The following is a 21415-nucleotide window of genomic DNA, read 5'->3' on the forward strand; positions in this document are numbered from 1 at the left end:
GCAGTTGTGGCTAGTTGTCAGTAGGTGTGGCTGAGTTGTCAGTATGTGAGACTGAGTTGTCAGTAGGTGTGGCTGAGTTGTCAGCAGGTGTGGCTGAGTTGTCAGCAGGTGTGGCTGAGTTGTCAGTAGGTGGGGCTAGTTGTCAGCGGGTGTGGCTGAGTTGTCAGTAGGTGTGACTGAGTTGTCAGTAGATGTGGCTGAGTTGTCAGCAGGTGTGGCTGAGTTGTCAGTAGGTGAGGCTGAGTTGTCAGTAGGTGGGGCTAGTTATCAGCGGGTGTGGCTGAGTTGTCAGTAGGTGTGGCTGAGTTGTCAGTAGGTGTGGCTGAGTTGTCAGCAGGTGAGGCTGAGTTGTCAGTAGGTGAGGCTGAGTTGTCAGTAGGTGTGGCTAAGGAGTTAGTAGGTGTGGCTAGTTATCAGTAGGTGTGGCTGAGCTGACAGTAGGTGTGGCTAGTTGTCAGTAGGCGGGCAATTTATGTGCAGCAGTGGAGTAGGCGCTGCCACCATGTATAGCTATTGCTGTAGACAGTGCTGGGTCACCCGCCGCACCCTTTCCCTTCATATACATGCTGCATGCTCCCTGTAAGGCAGATCAGTGTAAGTCAGACGCAGCGTCACAGTAGGAAAGTTTAGTGAATAGGTGCAGGGTGTGGTGTGGGCGCACTGCACCGCACACCCTGCACTCATCATATATATGCTACTGGGTACAGATCAGCCAGCATTGATTCACTTGGCACATGTAATAGTGTCTGCCTGCACGGGAACCTCTGTGCCACTTGCTTTTTTCACACATTCACAAACGTACATATTAAATGCATACTAACCCACATATACAGCGCTTATTGGACACATACATATATGCGGTTAGAATTTTACTTTTTTTTTATTTTGCCATGGATCTGTAGCATTGTCACAGCAAGGTACACATATAGCAGAGAGAAAGGAAGGTTATATAACAGCAGCGCCCACTTAATTAATCCTAATATTGGCAGGACGCAGAGGCGTAAGTTCATGCCAGGAGCCCTGAGGTGAGATTGTTGTTGGTGCGTCCTGCGTGTGCAATTCACTACCAACACCCCAAACACTTTTATGTCAGGTAACCAGAGAAGCGGTTGTCCAATATCGTACATCTAATATACTGATGCTGCAGGAGGCGTCTACAGGAAAGAGATGCCTCCTGCCAGCGTCTGAGATCCGCTTTGAAATTTCCTCGCTCAGGGTGCTAGTAGGCCTGGAGCCGGCCCTGGTTATGCGCATCCACACATCGCAACCCAACATTGTGCAGAAGTGACTAGCCCTTTATGGGTTCATAACAGCGTAAAGGGCCAGCATCCAAAATAATCCATTACATTGTGGTTGGCTGGACAAGCTGGTGAGATGACACCACCGCCACCTACATACAAGCCTGATGTGGCCTCCATCTAACCTCTCCTGGCCTACGCTGACCCATAGGTGACATTTATATGGGCCAGTTAAAGCATAATGTCCCTGAATATGAGTTTGAGACCATTGGCAACTATGAATGCCCTGCCAGCCTGTCAGGGGATGCAGACATAAACCTCTCCACAGCATCTGGTAAAACAGACTGCTGGAACTTACAGTTCCCCAACAGCTGGGAAGCCACACACTGCCTATCTCTGGCATGGTGTAGAGAGAAGAATTAATGGAGAAGTCAGAAGGATTTTGTAGTGGGGGTGTGAGTGTAAATAATGTACCAGTATAGCAGTAGTGGGGGGTAGCAATACACGCTCGCCCGCTGGCACCACCCGCCATCCCCCCGGCATGCAAGACAGACATACACCTGACCTGCTGCCGGAGTCAGCGCCTCACCATGCCCGCTCTCTGTCAAAGCACCATGGGAGCTGCGGCTGCCTAAGAGGAGGACCTCCCCCCTCCCCCCCTGCGTGCGCGTATGATAATAGATATAGGGCCTAATTCAGCATCTCCTTCCACTAATATGCTCGCATGTCGGGTCCTTCCATCCCACTAAAATACGAGCGCTTCACTAAACAGCAAAGCATTTTTGCGGTAGCCCTCTGCCTGCGCAGCCTAGCTGCGAAGGTAAGCGCCGGGCCGCCATGTGTTAAGTCGCAGTCCGCCCACGCAAATGGTCCAGAAACGCATCCGTTGTCCAGAACGTGCCTCCCCAATGCCGCATCGCCGCCCACAAAACACCACAACGCCGCCCCGTCACTGCCTCCCGTCGGCACTTAAATGCAACAAAGTCCTCCCGCATGCACGCATCGGTGTGTGCGCATGCACAGAAGTGTGGAAATTGCCGAATAGCGATTTCCGCACTTCAGTGAATGAAGCTGAATTAGGCCCATATACCGAGGTGTGTATGTTGGGGGCAGGGACATGCGGTGCGGTAAATGGCTCAGGAGGCACTGGCTAGTATCAGAGCCCAATTTACAGACAATATATGAGACAAAGGGTTAAGGTGGGCATTATGCAAAGGTGCAGCAGTATAAACTCCTGGAAATTTGGTGAGTTTTGATCAGAGACTTGCAAAAAAGATAGACAGGTGAGGTACATATACTTTATATGGTAAAAATTCTGGCATATACGTTAGTATGACAGGAAAGGCTCTGCCTCACCTGTCTCACCCCACCGCACGTCACTGGTTGGGGGGTATAAAATGTGCACAGCTGTAATGACACATCTCTGGGTGAGGATGACAGGACACTGCCCGCACTGACCTGGACACCAGGACCAGCACCATGGCCATCGATGCTATCGATGCGGCCCCCGCAGCACCAGACACATGATGGCACAGGGAGCCGCAGTAAGGGAGCTGGGGGAGGTAAATGAGAGCAGAGAGAGCCTGCAGCCAATCAGAAAGATAGAGGGCAGGTAGGAGGAAGGTGTTTCCCGGCCTGGGGGAGCTTCTTCCCTGTCCTCTACTCTGGTATGTCATCTGCACCGTACTGCTGATGTTTTTGGCCAGCGACATACAGTCTGGTGTAATTATAGGCAGAGGCGTAGCTAGGGTTTTCGGAGCCCAGGGGCAAGATGGAAAATGGCGCCCCCCCCCCCCCCCAAAAAAAAAGAAAAACCCACCAAAAGTAGCATGTGCAAAATGGGCGTGGCCACACACCAAATGCCAGATACATGCCCCACAGTGCCAGTTACATGCCCCACAGAGCCAGATACATTGCCCCACAGTGCCAGATACATTGCCCCACAGTGCCAGATACGTTGCACCACGGTGCCCCACTGTGCCGGATACATGCACCACAGTGCCAGATACATTGCCCCACATTGCCAGTTACATTGCCCAACAGTGCCAGTTACATTGCCCCACAGTGCCAGATACATGCCCCACTGTGCCAGATACATTGCACCACAGTGCCAGATACATTGCCCCACATTGCCAGTTACATTGCCAGATACATGCCCCACTGTGCCAGATACATTGCACCACAGTGCCAGATACATTGCCCCACATTGCCAGTTACATTGCCCCACAGTGCCAGTTAGATTGCCCCAAAATGCCAGATACATGGCCCACAGTGCCAGTTACATGCCCCACAGTGCCAGTTACATTGCCCCACTGTGCCAGTTACATGCCCCACTGTGCCAGTTACATGCCCCACGGTGCCAGTTACATGCCCCACTGCGCTCCCCCCCCCCCGGTCACACACCGCTTGTGTTGATATGTGAGGGGAGGAGAGCGCAGCGCAGCGCCTCTCCTTCCCCTCACCGCTCCAGGTCTCCGGCAGCTGTGTGGCGCCGGTTCGCTAGCCAATCGGGAGCCGGTCCACAAGCTCTGATTGGCTTTCGCCGCCGGAGACCGTACACACGCAGCGCTGCTGGAAGCGCTGCTAGTGCTGGCAGCGGCGGTGAGGGGAGGGAGAGACGCTGCGCTCTCCTCCCCTCACATTTCACATTTCGGCGTGACGGGGGCGAGTGGGGCATGATGCCCTGGCCGCCGGCGGAGTCCCCCTCTCCTGGGCCTGCCAAGGCACCCAGGGCACGTGCCCCACTCACCCTACCCTAGTTACGCCTCTGAGGGGGGGTAGTCTCTTTGTGTGTCACTGTCTAGTGTTCCCCACCCCCCTTCCCCCTCCTCACCTCTCAGCGACAAGCAGAAGTTCATGGAGCGTGATGCTGGCATCGCGGTCACGCTCCCGGCAGCAGCCCTAGCAAGGAGGGAGGCTAGGAGGTGCTGCAGTAACGCCGCCAAGCACCACAGTGGGACTTGCTCGGCGGCGAAAACAGGTGCTGGCAGTGACGGCGGCTGAACAATCACACACAGTAATATAAAGCAGCTGCTGCTGGGTATCTTACACATGTATACAAACACATATTTAGAGTAATACGAGGCTGCAGCAGATGCCGGGTTGGTCTCTTACACATATATACACACACACAGACACACATACACACACACACACACACACACACACACACACACACACACATAAAGAGTAATATGAGGCTGCAGCAGCAACGGCGGCCGAGGCTGCTCTCAAACATATATACACATACATATAGTGTAATATGAGGCAGCTATGGCTGGGTTGCTCTTACACATGTATATACACACACATATAGAGTAATATGAGGCTGCAGCAGCCGGGGTTGCTCTCTTACACATATAGAGTAACATGTGGCAGCTACGGCTGGGTTGCTCTCTTACACATGTACACACACACACACACGCACAAACACACACACACACACACACACACACACACACACACACATATAGGGGGAGATTCAAATGTTTGAAATGTCAGTTGGGAGTCTGTTTTTTCCTATCTAATAGACAGGAAAAAACAGACATCCAACCGAATGTTCAAACACTTGAATTCCCCCATAGAGTTATATGAGGCTGCAGCCGCAGCCGGGGTTGGTCTCTTACAAAGCTGACGGGCTTCCTGCGCTCGCGCTCAGGTTTCTTGTCCTCCTCCTCGGCCCGGGCCTCCTCCTTGCTGCCAGACTCCATCTTCTTCTTACAGAGCTCCATGAAGCTGCTGTCATTGGCGAAGATGTTGACCCCCCCGGGGGAGGAGGAAGAGGCGGCAGCGGGTGCGGGCTGGGATCTGTACCTGACCACGGGCGTGCTAAAGAGGAAGGGGAGCGCCGGGGAGGGCTCCGGCACGACCTGGCGGTAGGCCGGGGAGATGCCCAGCAGCGGGGGCCGTGGTGACTGGGGGAACGGAGGTCAGGATGTCTGGGGGAGAGGTGGCTTCGGGCCGCGGGGGGAGGGGGTAGCGAGGCCTCTACTTCCTCCTCTTTGGGTGGCGGATCCACCGGTAAGGCGGCCTGTTCCCCTTCCTCCTCCGACTCCCCAGGGGCCTCCATCACCGGCCGCACAGGTGCGAAACAGGTGCTGGCAGTGACTGTGTGCAGTCAGACGGTGGCGGCTGTGGGTGCGTGGGCGGGAGCGATGTCCTGGACGGCGGCGCGGGCGCCCCCTTTAGCTGTGCCCGTCATGGCGCCCAGGGCACGTGCCCTGCTTGCCCTACCCAAGTTACGCCTCTGATTATAGGGCCTGTGCTGAGTGCACCAGAGGCAATGGAGGAGGTCATGACCCCTTTGCAGCTGGGGTCCAGCGGCGGCCGAACTCCACCGCCTCCGTTACTTCTGCCACTGGCAGGACCTGATAACAATGTGGTCTGTTAGTGGACGTGACTTCAAGAGCAGATTGTGGGCCTGATTCAAGGTGGACACAGATCAACAGCTGCTTTGGACGCAGCTACTGTACTATAATATGCTGATGCTGCAGGAGGCGTCTCTGCATCGGATAACTCTGCAGTGTCACTGACTGGCCCTCAGGTTACTCAGGATGACCGAGGAATTCTCGCGTTGAATCCAGTAAAGCTGCATCCACGGGTGCAACTTGCTTCAGCCCTCCAAAGAGTCAGACACGCCCCTGTATTTGTGATGCTGGCTGTCGCCGCCCCTTCCCCGCCCCCTAGCAGCCGCAGCTGTAATCGTGCTGCTGTTTAGTGGACACAGGTCTGCAGATCCACAATCATTGGTGATGTACAGAAATCCTAGGGAATCAGGTCCCTGTGTGTGAAGCTAAATTTGTCCCAATTTTGATTCTTAAAATATGGTACATAGCAGGGTCTGTAATCTATTCAAACTGAATTTATATGTTATGAAATACCCAGTTGGCAGATAATAGGTTACAAACAATTTTCATATATGCGTCTCCTGTTTCCAGCAGAGGGAAATAGAAAATGTTACAATAATTTAAATGAGTTTTTAAGGTAAATTTCTGGATGGAGTCAAGGCACTTTACCGCTCCCAGTCAGTCCAGGTCATACTTGCCTACTCTCCCGGAATGGCCGGGAGGCTCCCGAAAATCGGGTGACCCTCCCGGCCCCCCGGAAGAGCAGGCAAGTCTCCCGATTCGCGGGGTCCCCCTGCCCGTCCACCCACTTAGTGTGTAAAGTGGGCGGTCCGGGCAGTTCATGACGCGATTCTTGCTGAATTGCGTCATCATAGCCACGCCCCCTGCAGTGTAATGCCGGTGATCGCGGCATTACAGTGTGGGGGCGTGGCTTAAAGGCCGTGTCATCGTGACTCCGCCCCCGCTCCGCCCCCATCCCGCCTCCGGACCACCCCTTCATCCACGTCACAGCCTCCCCTGCCCGCCTTCTGAGACGACCTGGCTGCTCTCTCCCGCAGAGAGCAGCCAGAATGTAGGTAAGTATGGTCCAGGTATTGGTCAACGGTGTTTCATCCGCTAGTTTTGGGATTGCCAATGGCACCAGGCAGGGTTGCCCACTCTTGCCTCTAATATTTGCGTTAGTCATGGAGCCTCTGGTGGCACAGATTCGCAGTAATACAGCGAATCGACGGAGATCACAAAATTGCGTTATACGCTGATGATGTTCTAATTTACCTTACAGATCCAGCCCGATCCGTTCCATCTCTTTTATCCGAGAACCGCTCGTATTCTCGTAACTCCGGTGATAAAATTAACGTTGACAAAACGGAGGTGCTTGATTTTCATATCCCAGCGGCGCTTAAGCATGATTTGGAAATTAAAAAGAAAATCAAGAATCTTGGTATTTACCTGACCATCACCACCAACTGTTTCAGGCAAATTATCCTCGCTTATTAGAAAAAAATAAAGATGATTTATTGGAATGGTCCAACTATTACATTCCTTGGATAGGCAGAATAAATTCTGTCAAGATGAGTGGGCTCCCTCGACTTTTATATCTGTTTCAGACTTTTCCGATATATGTCCCTCCCTATGTTTTTAAATCCTTGCAGCGCCAAACCTCTTACTTTATATGGAATCGTAAACGCTCTCAGTGTCGGACTGGGGCATAAAGGGCCCACCAGGGAATGCAGTGGTAGGGGCCCATGTTTAGGGGTGTGGTCAGTCTCCAGTGGGGGTGTGGCCAACTGCTACATTGGATTGCATTAACCATTAGTGAGAGCATGGGATGGGCCCCTTGACAAATATATATATATACTGCTAGTACGTGCATGATAATGTACCAGATAAATATTGGCAATGCACTGTAGAGAATACATCATAGTCCTGTGCAGTATAAGGTAACATATGTATAATGTATAATTCAAGAACACAGTCTGGAACCTGATCACTAGAGGAGGAGGAGGGCCCCCAGGCAGTGGGGCCCATCGGTGGTTTCCCCTGTACCCCTGTGGGCCAGTACGACCCTGAACGCCCTCGTATTAGACTTAAATTACTCCAGCGTTCTTCCAGAGGAGGTGGACTGGGTATCCTAGACTTTAGAAAATACTTCTATGCAGCGCAGCTCTCTCAATGTGTGCAATGGTGTAATGCAAAGCCCTCGAGCGGTCCTTTCTCACTCTGTGGTGTATTGCTTGCTAGCTATGTGGGACCTGGCAAATAGATGGTTTGCTTTGGCCCCACATCCATCTCCACTGATCCCTCTATTTCATAATCCAGCCCTCCCCCCCCACCCTGGTATGTGTAGATTCTCTTTCACTACCTGGTGCTTGGGAAACATATTCTATATTAATGACATTACCCGATGCTTCTTTTCCTCAGTTGGCAGGGATTTGCGATGGACCACGGATTTCTTTTGCAACCTGCAAATTAGACACTTCCACTCCACTATCACTTCCACTTTTCTTAATAGAAAACTATCCTCTTTCGAATATATAAGCTGGAAACGTTCCAATACCAAGGGCTTAATCTCCGACATCTATGCCTTGCTTGGCGATGACTCTACCCCGACCCGAGCTCCTCACGAAATGGCGTGGGAAAAGGATCTGGGACATACTCTAAACAATGAGGATTGGGTTGACATTTAGGATAATGCTACTTCCAGTTCTATTTGTGTTAAAATCAAAGAAAATATTTATAAATTGCTCTGCCACTGGTACTATGTTCCGTGGCGTTTACATACAGTGGGGCAAACAAGTATTTAGACAGCCATCGATTGTGCAAGTTGACCCACTTAAAAAGATGAGAGAGGTCTGTAATTTCCATCATAGGTACACTTCAACTGTGAGAGACAGAATCTGAAATAAAAATAAAAACAGAATATCGCATTGTATGATTTTTGAACAATTTACTTGTATATTCTTGTGGAAAATAAATATTTGGACACCTATCGAGCAGCAAGATTTCTGGCTCTCACAGACCTGTTACTTCTTCCATAAGAAGCTCTTCTATCCTCCACTCGTTACCTGTATTAATGGCACCTGTTTGAACTGTTTATCTGTATAAAAGACACCTGTCCACACCCTCAAACTGTCAGACTGCTACCTCTCCACCATGGCCAAGACCAGAGAGCTGTCTAAGGACACCAGGGACAAAATTGTAGAGCTGCACAAGGCTGGGATGAGCTACTCGACAATAGGCAAGCAGCTTGGTGAGAAGAGATCAACTGTTGGCGCAATTATTAAAAAATAGGGATTTTTGTTTACTTACCGTAAAATCTCTTTCTCTGAGTCCATCTGGGGGACGCTGCGCCGTTACTTGTGGGTTAGAGGTGTGTGCTAGTGGAGTTTGGCACAGAATCTATTAAAAGCTGCCTCCTCCCCCCTCTAACCCCTCCCATCTACTTCCTGCTCAGCCATCACTCAGTTAACGTTTAGCCAAGCCAAAGGAGATAGACCCAAAAAAACAACCAAATAAACCAGACAAAACTACGGGAGGGATCGCAGCGTCCCCCAGATGGACTCAGAGAAAGAGATTTTACGGTAAGTAAACAAAAATCCCTATTTCTCTGTCATCCATCTGGGGGACGCTGCGCCATTACTTGTGGGATTTCCCAAAGCAAGCTAATGAGAGGAGGGAGACGTTGACGGCATAGCCGTCTGTAAAATACGACGCCCAACAGAGGCAGTCTCCAAACCAAAAGTATGAAAATGGTAAAACTTTGTGAAAGTATGTACTGACGACCAGTGGCGTGCGGTGAGGTCAGTGGCTGGTGAGGCACTACAGCCATAATGTCTGCCGAATCCTGCCGATGACCCCTACCGCCGCTGAGCCAATGCCCGCTACTACCACTGCGCCGATGCCTGCTGCCACAGCCAATGGCTTACAAACTCGCCCACCATCAACTGACCCAGCCCTCCTCCACTAATTTGCATCTCAGTCCGATGCCACCAATGCCCGCTGCTTGCCTGCTCATCATAATTGTGATATATTGTACATTTTTATAAAAAAAAAAAAAAAAAAATTAGTGTTTGGGACTGGGAAGGGAGTGGGAGGAGGACATGATTGAAATTTTGTTGTCCAGGGCTTCCATTAGTCAAATTACGCAGCACAATAGCACCACTTACACAAATTACGCCAGGCAGAGCTCCCTTTTACACATTACGGCAGGTACAGCCTCCTATTACACATTACGGCAGGTAGAGATCCCTTTTTTCATATTATGGCAGACAGCGTCCCTATTTTTAAACGTAACGGCAGACAGCGTTCCCTTTTTACACCTTTACGGCAGACAGCATCCCCTTTTTTACACATTACGGCAGACAGCGTTCCCTTTTTACACATTACGGCAGACAGCGTTCCCTTTTTACACATTACGGCAGATAGCGCAGCCCTTATTACACATTACGGCAGACAAAGTCCCCTTATTACACATTACGGCAGACAGCGTCCCCTTATTACACATTACGGCAGACAGCGTCCCCTTTTTTACACATTACGGCAGACAGCGTCCCCTTATTACACATTACGGCAGACAGCGTCCCCTTATTACACATTACGGCAGACAGCGTCCCCTTTTTTACACATTACGGCAGACAGCGTCCCCTTATTACACATTACGGCAGACAGCGTCCCCTTATTACACATTACGGCAGACAGCGTCCCCTTTTTACACATTACGGCAGACAGCGTCTCCTTTTTTACACATTACGGCAGACAGCGTCCCCTTTTTACACATTACGGCAGACAGCGCAGCCCTTATTACACATTACGGCAGACAAAGTCCCCTTTTTACACATTATGGCAGACAGCGTCCCCTTTTTTACACATTACGGCAGACAGCGTCCCCTTATTACACATTACGGCAGACAGCGTCCCCTTATTACACATTACGGCAGACAGCGTCCCCTTATTACACATTACGGCAGACAGCGTCCCCTTTTTACACATTACGGCAGACAGCGTTTCCTTTTTACACATTACGGCAGACAGCGTCTCCTTTTTTACACATTACGGCAGACAGCATCCCCTTATTACACATTACGGCAGACAGCATCCCCTTATTACACATTACGGCAGACAGCGTCCCCTTTTTTACACATTACGGCAGACAGCGTTTCCTTACGGCAGACAGCGTCCCCTATTTTTACACATTACGGCAGGTAGAGCACTTTACATCCCCCCCTCTACCCTTAGGGTGTACTGTAGTGTTCTGTAGTATAATGCAGTGTACTGCAGTGTAATGTAATGTAGTATAGTGTACTGTAGTGTAGTGTAATGTAGTGTAGTATAGTGTACTGCAGTGTAGTGTAATGTAGTGTAGTATAGTGTACTGCAGTGTAATGTAATGTAGTATAGTGTACTGCAGTGTAATGTAATGTAGTATAGTGTACTGTAGTGTAGTGTAATGTAGTGTAGTATAGTGTACTGCAGTGTAATGTAATGTAGTATAGTGTACTGCAGTGTAATGTAACGTAGTATAGATAGTGTACTGTAGTGTAGTGTAATGTAGTGTAGTATAGTGTACTGTAGTGTAATGTAGGGTAGTGTAGCACTTACATGATTTGTTCTTCTGGCACTGCTGCAGGCTCCTGACCCGGCGCTCCCTCAGTCTGTACACTGCAGGCCGTGAGGCCGTGGGGGAAGGGGGGGGGGGAGGCGGGTGCGGGGGGGCCGCGGGTGCGAGGGGGGTGCCGCGGGAGCTCAGCAGTCAGCATGGGGGCCAGGAGAGGATGCAGGCCGTTGAGCGCACGGAACACTAAGAGAGCGAGGGGGCCGAGGCTAGGAACACGGGGGATAAGGGAGCGGGAGAGGGGGGGGCGGGAGCGCAGCAGAGTATGCGGAGGTAAAGGGGGGGACACAGCGCAGCACACAGATGCTCCCACTTGTCGGATCTCGGAAGGGTAGAAGCGGCTGTGAGCAGCGGGTACATGCGGCCAATCAGAATACTGGCATCTGACTCACTGCCCATCACAGTCCCAGCCTACCCCCTGCCGCTGACCAATGATTTGACAGGGGTGTGCCTTGATGTGAGCTAAAGGCACAGCCCCTGTCAATGAGGCAGGTCTGGTGGTGCCGCAGTACATTAGTTTTTCAATGGGCTTTTACAGCCCGTGATTTGGCTCCGCCCCCTGCCCGCCCCCCTCTTTAGATACTTTATCATTGTCATTGGGAGGCAGCGCTCTCGCTGCCTCCCATAGAGATTTAGATGCATTCTCAAGTAAAAATGACTAAAATAATACAAAGTAGAATGTGTTGTTAGTGTCTTCTTTGTATTATTTTAATCATTATGACAGGGGAGGCACTGCCTCCCCTGCCTCCCCTGACTGCACGTCCCTGCTGACGACCAGGTCGCCGCTCTGCACAGCTGCTCAATAGATGCACCACCGCGAACAGCCCAAGAGGCTCCAACAGCTCTAGTCGAATGAGCCCTAATTGAGTCAGAAACCGAAACATTTGAAGACACGTAAGCCTGTCTGATGGCCGAAGTTACCCAACAGGCCACAGTGTTCCTGGAAGCCGGCCAACCTCGTTTGGGAGCATCAATCAATACCAACAAGGTATCCGTACGACGGAAAGACTCCGTGCGAGACAAATAAATACATAAGGCCCGAACAACATCCAAGAGGGCCAAATGGGAATTCTCCCCCGGAGAAGACGACGGGAGTAAAAGCTGGAAGAACAATGTCCTGATTTAAATGAAATGCCGAAACACCCTTTGGCAGGAAAGAAGGTTTAGTCCGCAGAACCACCCGGTTCTCATGAAACACTAACAAGGGTGGCCTGCAAGAAAGAGCCGCCAACTCAGACACTCGCCTAGTGGAAGCAATAGCCAAAAGAAAAACAACTTTTTGTGTCAGATAACGCAGTTCCACAGATTCCAAAGGCTCAAATGGAGATTTTTGAAGGGCCGTAAGGACCAAGGTTAAATCCCATGGAGGAACCGGAGGAACAAAAGGTGGTTGAATCCGAAGTACTCCCTGAAGGAATGTTTGAACCTCAGGAATGATCGCTAGTTTCTTTTGAAAAAGAACCGACAAAGCTGAAACCTGACCCTTCAGTGAAGAAAGCCTCAGGCCCTTATCGAGACCCTCCTGAAGGAGAGAGAGCAGGCGAGGAAGTCTAAACAAATGCGGAGTCAAGCCCCGCTTTTCGCACCAAGCAATGTAAATACGCCATACCCTATGATAAATGCCGGAAGTCACCGGCTTCCTAGCCCGAATCATCGTCTGTACAACAGAACGCGAAAGACCTTTTGCTTTTAAAATCTTGGATTCAAGAACCAAGCCGTCAAAGCCAGCCGACTTAAATCTGGGTGGCGATAAGGCCCTTGAAGAAGAAGATCTGGACGTAGGGGAAGGCGAAAGTGGTCTCCGACGACCATGCTGCGCAGAAGAGTGTACCACTGTCGGCGCGGCCAATCTGGAGCCACCAGAATTATGGCGAGACCTTCTCGCCGAATGCGTTGAAGTAGACGTGGAAGCATTGGAATTGGCGGAAACACGTACCCCAGTTGAAACTGCCATGGAGCTGTTAGAGCATCGATTGGAAATGCTTGAGGATCCTGAGTCCGCGAACCGTAGTGAGGAAGTTTCTTGTTGAGTCGAGACGCCATTAGGTCTTCGTCTGGCAGTCCCCAGCGGTCCACTAGAGAGAGAAACACTTCCTGGTGAAGTTCCCATTCTCCCGGATGGATCGTGTGACGACTCAAAAAATCCGCTTCCCAGATCTCGACTCCTGGAATGTGAATTGCGGATATTACGGGAACCCAACGTTCCGCCCACGTGAGAATCTGAGCGACCTCTCTCACTGCGGACCAGCTGCGAGTTCCTCCTTGTTTGTTGATGTAAGCCACTGCCGTGGCGTTGTCGGACTGCACATGAACCGGATGACCCTGTACCATGGTCTGAATCTGAAGGAGTGCGTACCGGATTGCCCTCAATTCCAGAATGTTGATCTGTAATTTTGACTCCTGACTGGTCCAGCACTCCTGGAAGTGATAAGTCTGGAACACTGCTCCCCAACCGCTGAGGCTTGCATCCGTGGTGATCATCAACCAAGACCAAACCGTGAACGGTGCTCCTTTTCTCAAATTGTGACTCTGAAGCCACCAGTGAAGCGACTGACGAGTCCTTTCCGACAAGCGGATCAACTGCAATTCGAGACGTGGATCCTGCCGAGCCCAACAGCCGAGAATCTGAGCCTGAAGAGGTCGGGCATGAAATCTGGCGTATGGAACTGCCTCGAAGGAGGACACCATTTTGCCCAACACCTGCATGCATCTGAGGACCGACACTCCCGGTAAGTGTAACAGGGTCCGGATTCTGGCCTGTAGATCCTGAATCTTGTCCGTAGGAAGAAACACCTTCTGGCTGTTGGTATCGAATAAAAGTCCCAGAAAAACCATTTGGAAAGTTGATTATCCACCCGAACGACTGCAGAGTTTCTGTCGTTAGACGCAGGTTCTGAGTGAGAATTTCCGCTGACGGGGCCTTGACCAACAGATCGTCCAAGTATGGAGTTATGTTGACCCCTTGACAACGGAAAACCGCGACGACATGACCCATTACCTTTGTAAAAACTCGAGGAGCCGTAGAAAGACCAAAGGGAAGAGCCTGAAATTGAAAATGCCATGGCCCGACTGCAAATCTCAGAAGAGGCTGATGACCTATCCAAATCGGGACATGTAAGTAGGCGTCTTTTATGTCTATTGAAGCCAAATATTCCCCTGGCTCCATGGCGGCGATAATTGAACGAATGGATTCCATCTTGAATTTTTGGGTTGAGAGATACGGGTTGAGAGCTTTTAGATTCAGAATGGGTCGGAACGAACCATCCGGTTTGTCCACGAGAAAAAGACCCGAGTAAAAACCCCGACCCCTCTGAGGAGAGGGCACTGGAACGATTACTCCATTTTGTAAGAGGGTTGCTGTTGCCTGAAGAAGAGCTTGACGTCTGGAGGGATCGTCTGGGAGAGGTGTGACGAATAGCCGGAATGGGGCTGTCTCTTCGAGATCCAACATATATCCTCTGGATATGACCCCCATTACCCACCGATCTGGTTTCGACAGGAGCCACACTTCCCTGAACTGAAGTAACCGAGCCCCAACCTTCATCGATCCTCAGATCCTCTACCTCTGAATGTCCCTCTTCGTGGAAATCTGAAGAAGGCACGAAAGGTCTGGAAACTACCTCTGCCCTGCGTACGAAAGGACCGAAACCTTGTAGGTTTCGGTTTGTGAGGAGCAGATGGAAGAAAGGGGCTCTTTCCTTCAGTAGTATCCAAAATAATCTTCTTTAACTCCGATCCAAAAAGAAACTCCCCTTCAAAAGGAACTGCCGTCAAGGTCTGCTTTGAGTCCGAATCAGCATTCCAAACCCTAAGCCAAAGAGACCGTCTTGCTGATACTGTCAAGGCAGAAACCCGGGACTGTAGCGCAACAGAATCTAACAAGGCCTCACCTACATAAGTAAGCGCCTCCGAAATCTGTTCTGCTAACTGAATGGCTTCCGACGGATCGTCCGACTGCATTCCAGATACGACCTGTGCTAGCCATTCATCCACGGCCTTAAGGACCCAGGCACCCGCCAGAACTGGACGGAGAGAGACCCCTGATAAAGAAAACATAGATTTTAGTAATGCTTCTATTTTCCTATCGGTAGGGTCTTTTAATGTCACGGACTGTACTGAAGGAAAAACCGTAGCTTTTGCCAAATGTGAAATAGGAGCGTCTACCTTTGGGGCTGTCTCCCAAAATTTTGTATCTTCCTCCGTAAAAGGGTATAGAAATTTGAATTTCTTAGGAGCCTGGAAACGAGAATCCGGTTTAAGCCAGGGTTCTTTTAAGATATCCACAAAGTGAGAGTGAGAAGGGAAGGCAATAACCTGTCTCTTCTGTCGTTTAAAGAAGGGAGAGGAAGTCTCTGCTACTGCTGCATCCTGAATATTTAGAGTCTGACGAATGGCTTCTATTAGTGATCTAACACCTGAACTAATAGATAGCTCCTCATCTTCCCAAGCCGAAACTTCTTCCCATTCAGGATCTACCTCCCCTTCCTCCAATGGAGATGTCAGAGAATCTGACTCCTCTCCCGGAAAAGCTATAGCGGGTAACGGCTGTGGTCGTTTAGTAGCAGAGGAACTGCTGGCAGAATTAACAAACTTATTTAAAGAATGGGTTAAATCAGTAAGACACTTGCCCATATTTTGGGCCCACAGAGGCTCCACCTGAGTTTGAGCAGATTCAGCCTCCAACCTAGACTGACGCAAATCTGAAGTGGCATCCACCATGTTCTTGACCCATGGGGGCATAGACTGATCTGTGGAACTTCCCTGCTGATCCGCCACTGATGCACCAGAGCACGAAGTACAGAGAGTACCCGCGTCAGCACTACCCTTAGCCAGCTTTGAGCCACACTGTGAACAGGAAAAATAAACTACTGAGGCCGTCTTGCCCTTTGTAGCCTTGTCCGGTTTACTGGCCATCTCTATTCTAATTTTTTTAATATATATATATATATATATATATATAAAAACAGTAAACATGTACTATGAATCCCTAGACAAGTGACCTAGCAGTTATCTCTAGTGTCCCCAAGAAGACTAACTGCTATCTTTCACCAGGGCTAGCCCACCATATACTTGCAGTTTAGATGTGACTGTAAGAGAAAACTGTCTCTGGAAACTAGTGTTTAGTATGCGCTTGCACAGAGTCCCCCAGTCTGCAGCCGGATAAGATGGCGCCCCGGAGTCAGAGGAAGCTGCCGAACAGTGTGTGCGCGCGGCAGAGCAAGGCGGGAAGCCGTCCCTGCACTGCTGACGTAACCGCCGCGGCCAGTCCGAAACCGGAAGTTCGGGTTCCCGCGCACCGCTACACACACAGCGGTTGTCGCGGTAGCTCTGTACTGGGTCCAGGGAGTGTAAAATACTCTCCCGGACCCTCCACTAGTCCCCTCCAAATCAGTCTCTCTCACTGTGGGGCGGGGGCGGGGGACAGGGGGGCGGAAGCTCCGATGCGGTGGGTGGCTGCTGTTAATAAAATAAGAAGGAAATTAACAGAGGGGACAGCCCAATACTGTCAGTGACAGATTGTGGCTGTCCTGTACCTTATTCTGCCGGCTTGAAGTGGATAAAGGCCCCAGTGACCCAAGTGTGGTGGCCTTTTTCTTCCAGAAGTAGCTCAGAGTGGGATGCTAAACCCACTGCAGTAGTACCTGTCACCTGTAAACAGGGACTAGGTACACTTGAGAAAAAAACTCTTAGAGAAAAAAAAAAAATCTAAGGAGAAATAAAAACTGTGTCTGTACTCCACAGGCACAAAATAAAAACTGAGTGATGGCTGAGCAGGAAGTAGATGGGAGGGGTTAGAGGGGGGAGGAGGCAGCTTTTAATAGATTCTGTGCCAAACTCCACTACCACACACCTCTAACCCACAAGTAACGGCGCAGCGTCCCCCAGATGGATGACAGAGAAATGGAAGAAATACAAGATCACTGACAATCTCCCTTGGCCTGGGGCTCCATGCAAGATCTCACCTCGTGGGGTATCAATGATCTTGAGAACGGTGAGGAATCAGCCCAGAACTACACGGGGGGACCTGGTCAATGACCTCAAGAGAGCTCGGACCACAGTCACAAAGGTTACCATCAGTAACACACTACGTCGTCATGGATTGAAATCCTGCAGCGCCCGAAAGGTCCCCCTGCTTAAGCCAGCACATGTCCAGGCCCGTCTAAAGTTTGCCAGTAACCATCTGGATGATCCAGAAGAGGATTGGGAGAATGTAATGTGGTCAGATCAGAGCAAAATCAAACTTATTGGTATAAACTCCACTCGCCGTGTTTGGAGGGAGAAGAATGATGAATGGCATCCCAAGAACACCATACCCACTGTGAAGCATGGGGGTGGAAACACCATGCTTTGGGGCTGCTTTTCAGCAAGGGGGACAGGACGACTGATCCGTATTAAGGAGAGGATGAATGGAGCCATGTATCGTGAGATTTTTGGCAAAAACCTCCTTCCCTCAGTAAGAGCATTGAAGATGGAACGTGGCTGTGTCTTCCAGCATGACAATGACCCCAAACACACTGCCCGGGCAACTAAGGAGTGGCTCCATAAGAAGCATTTCAAGGTCCTGGAGTGGCCTAGCCAGTCTCCAGACCTCAACCCAATAGAAAATCTGTGGAGGGAGTTGAAAGTCTGTGTTGCCCGGCGACAGCCCCAAAACATGACAGATCTAGAGAAGATCTGCATAGAAGAGTGGCCCAAAATACCTGCCACAGTGTGTGCAAACCTGGTCAAGAACTACAGGAAACGTTTGACCTCTGTAATTGCCAACCAAGGTTATATATTACAAAGTATTGAGTTCAACTTTTTGATTGTCCAAATATTTATTTTCCACAAGAATATACAAATAAATTGTTTAAAAATCATACAATGTGATTTCATGTTTTTTTTTTTCAGATTCTGTCTCTCACAGTTGAAGTGTACCTATGATGGAAATTACAGACCTCTCTCATCTTTTTAAGTGGGTCAACTTGCACAATCGGTGGCTGTCCAAATACTTTTTTGCCTCACTGTACCATGTTCCCTGATGTCTTGGATAGGTGCTGGAGGGGGTGTACAGATGTAGGCTCTTTCTCTCTGACGTCCTAAGTGGATGCTGGGGACTCCGTCAGGACCATGGGGATTAGCGGCTCCGCAGGAGACAGGGCACAAAAGTAAAAGCTTTAGGATCAGGTGGTGTGCACTGGCTCCTCCCCCCATGACCCTCCTCCAAGCCTCAGTTAGATTTTTGTGCCCGGCCGAGAAGGGTGCAATCTAGGTGGCTCTCCTAAAGAGCTGCTTAGAGTAAAAGTTTTGTTAGGTTTTTTATTTTCAGTGAGTCCTGCTGGCAACAGGCTCACTGCATCGAGGGACTTAGGGGAGAGAAGTGAACTCACCTGCGTGCAGGATGGATTGGCTTCTTAGGCTACTGGACACCATTAGCTCCAGAGGGAGTCGGAACACAGGTCTCACCCTGGGGTTCGTCCCGGAGCCGCGCCGCCGACCCCCTTGCAGATGCCGAAAAGTGAAGAGGTCCAGAAACCGGCGGCAGAAGACTTTTCAGTCTTCATAAGGTAGCGCACAGCACTGCAGCTGTGCGCCATTGTTGTCAGCACACTTCATAGCAGCGGTCACTGAGGGTGCAGGGCGCTGGGGGGGGCGACCTGGGCAGCAATGATAGTACCTTATTCTGGCTAAAAATACATCACATATAGCCCCTGGGGGCTATATGGATGTATTTAACCCCTGCCAGGTCTCAGAAAAACGGGAGAAGAAGCCCGACGAAAAGGGGGCGGGGCCTATTCTCCTCAGCACACAGCGCCATTTTCCCTCACAGAAATGCTGGTGGGAAGGCTCCCAGGCTCTCCCCTGCACTGCACTACAGAAACAGGGTTAAAACAGAGAGGGGGGGCACTTATTTGGCGATATGACTATATATATTAAAATGCTATAAGGGAAAAACACTTATATAAAGGTTGTCCCTGTATAATTATAGCGTATTTGGTGTGTGCTGGCAAACTCTCCCTCTGTCTCCCCAAAGGGCTAGTGGGGTCCTGTCCTCTATCAGAGCATTCCCTGTGTGTGTGCTGTGTGTCGGTACGTGTGTGTCGACATGTATGAGGACGATGTTGGTGAGGAGGCGGAGCAATTGCCTGTAATGGTGATGTCACTCTCTAGGGAGTCGACACCGGAATGGATGGCTTATTCAAGGAATTACGTGATAATGTCAACAGAGACGGCCGGCAAACAAAATAGTACCTGTCCAGGCGTCTCAAACACCGTCAGGGGCTTTAAAACGCCCATTTACCTCAGTCGGTCGACACAGACACAGACACGGACACTGATTTCAGTGTCGACGGTGAAGAAACAAACGTATTTTCCTTTAGGGCCACACGTTACTTGTTAAGGGCAATGAAGGAGGTGTTACATATTTCTGATACTACAAGTACCACAAAAAAGGGTATTATGTGGGGTGTGAAAAAACTACCTGTAGTTTTTCCTGAATCAGATAAATTAAATGAAGTGTGTGATGATGCGTGGGTTTCCCCCGATAGAAAATTATTGGCGGTATACCCTTTCCCGCCAGAAGTTAGGGCGCGTTGGGAAACACCCCTTAGGGTGGATAAGGCGCTCACACGCTTATCAAAACAAGTGGCGGTACCGTCTCCAGATAGGGCCGTCCTCAAGGAGCCAACTGATAGGAGGCTGGAAAATATCCTAAGAAGTATATACACACATACTGGTGTTATACTGCGACCAGCGATCGCCTCAGCCTGGATGTGCAGAGCTGGGGTGGCTTGGTCGGATTCCCTGACTAAAAATATTGATACCCTTGACAGGGACAGTATTTTATTGACTATAGAGCATTTAAAGGAAGCATTTCTATATATACGAGATGCACAGAGGGATATTTGCACTCTGGCATCAAGAGTAAGTGCGATGTCCATATCTGCCAGAAGATGTTTATGGACACGACAGTGGTCAGGTGATGCAGATTCCAAACGGCACAAAGAAGTATTGCCGTATAAAGGGGAGGAGTTATTTGGGGTCGGTCCATCGGACCTGGTGGCCACGGCAACTGCTGGAAAATCCACCGTTTTTACCCTAAGTCACATCTCTGCAGAAAAAGACACCGTCTTTTCAGCCTCAGTCCTTTCGTCCCCATAAGAGTCATATCTGCCCAGGGATAGAGGAAAGGGAAGAAGACTGCAGCAGGCAGCCCATTCCCAGGAACAGAAGCCTCCACCGCTTCTGCCAAGTTTCTCAGCATGACGCTGGGGCCGTACAGGACCCCTGGATCCTACAAGTAGGATCCCAGGGGTACAGATTGGAAAGTCGAGACGTTTCCCCCTCGCAGGTTCCTGAAGTCTGCTTTACCAACGTCTCCCTCCGACAGGGAGGCAGTATTGGAAACAATTCACAAGCTGTATTCCCAGCAGGTGATAATCAAAGTACCCCTCCTACAACAAGGAAAGGGGTATTATTCCACACTATGTTGTGGTACTGAAGCCAGAAGGCTCGGTGAGACCTATTCTAAATCTGAAATATTTGAACACTTACAAAGGTTCAAATCAAGATGGAGTCACTCAGAGCAGTGATAGCGAACCAGGAAGAAGGGGACTATAGGGTGTCCCGGGACATCAGGGATACTTACCTCCATGTCCCAATTTGCCCTTCTCACCAAGGGTACCTCAGGTTCGTGGTACAGAACTGTCACTATCAGTTTCAGACGCTGCCGTTTGGATTGTCCACGGCACCCCGGGTCTTTACCAAGGTAATGGCCGAAATGATGATTCTTCTTCAAAGAAAATGGACGACCTCCTGATAAGAGCAAGGTCCAGAGAACAGTTGGAGGTCGGAGTAGCACTATCTCAAGTAGTTCTACGACAGCACGGGTGGATTCTAAATATTCCAAAACCGCAGTTGTTTCCGACGACACATCGGCTGTTCCTAGGGATGATTCTGGACACAGTCCAGAAAAGGGTGTTTCTCCCGGAGAAGAAAGCCAGGGAGTTATCCGAGCTAGTCAGGAACCTCCTAAAACCAGGAAAAGTGTCAGTGCATCATTGCACAAGGGTCCTGGGAAAAATGGTGGCTTCTTACGAAGCGATTCCATTCGGCAGTTTTCACGCAAGAACTTTTCAGTGGGATCTGCTGGAAAAATGGTCCGGAACGCATCTTCAGATGCATCAGCGGATAACCCTGTCTCCAAGGACAAGGGTGTTTCTTCTGCGGTGGCTGCAAAG

At 50.1% G+C, this 21415-nt stretch overlaps 1 protein-coding gene across 1 annotated transcript in view; it reads left to right on the top strand.

Annotated features, from left to right (window-relative positions):
• Positions 1–14255: 14255 nt before the first annotated feature.
• Positions 14256–21415, top strand: part of LOC134968778 (5-hydroxytryptamine receptor 3A-like) — a 44840-nt gene continuing 37680 nt past the window's right edge. Inside the window, exon 1 of the mRNA XM_063944263.1 lies at positions 14256–14309. Coding sequence (XP_063800333.1) covers positions 14256–14309 — 54 coding nt within the window. The remainder of the gene's footprint in view (positions 14310–21415) is intronic.

The sequence above is a fragment of the Pseudophryne corroboree genome, chromosome 11, assembly GCF_028390025.1.
Source record: "Pseudophryne corroboree isolate aPseCor3 chromosome 11, aPseCor3.hap2, whole genome shotgun sequence".
In the NCBI taxonomy this organism is placed as follows: Eukaryota; Metazoa; Chordata; class Amphibia; order Anura; family Myobatrachidae; genus Pseudophryne; species Pseudophryne corroboree.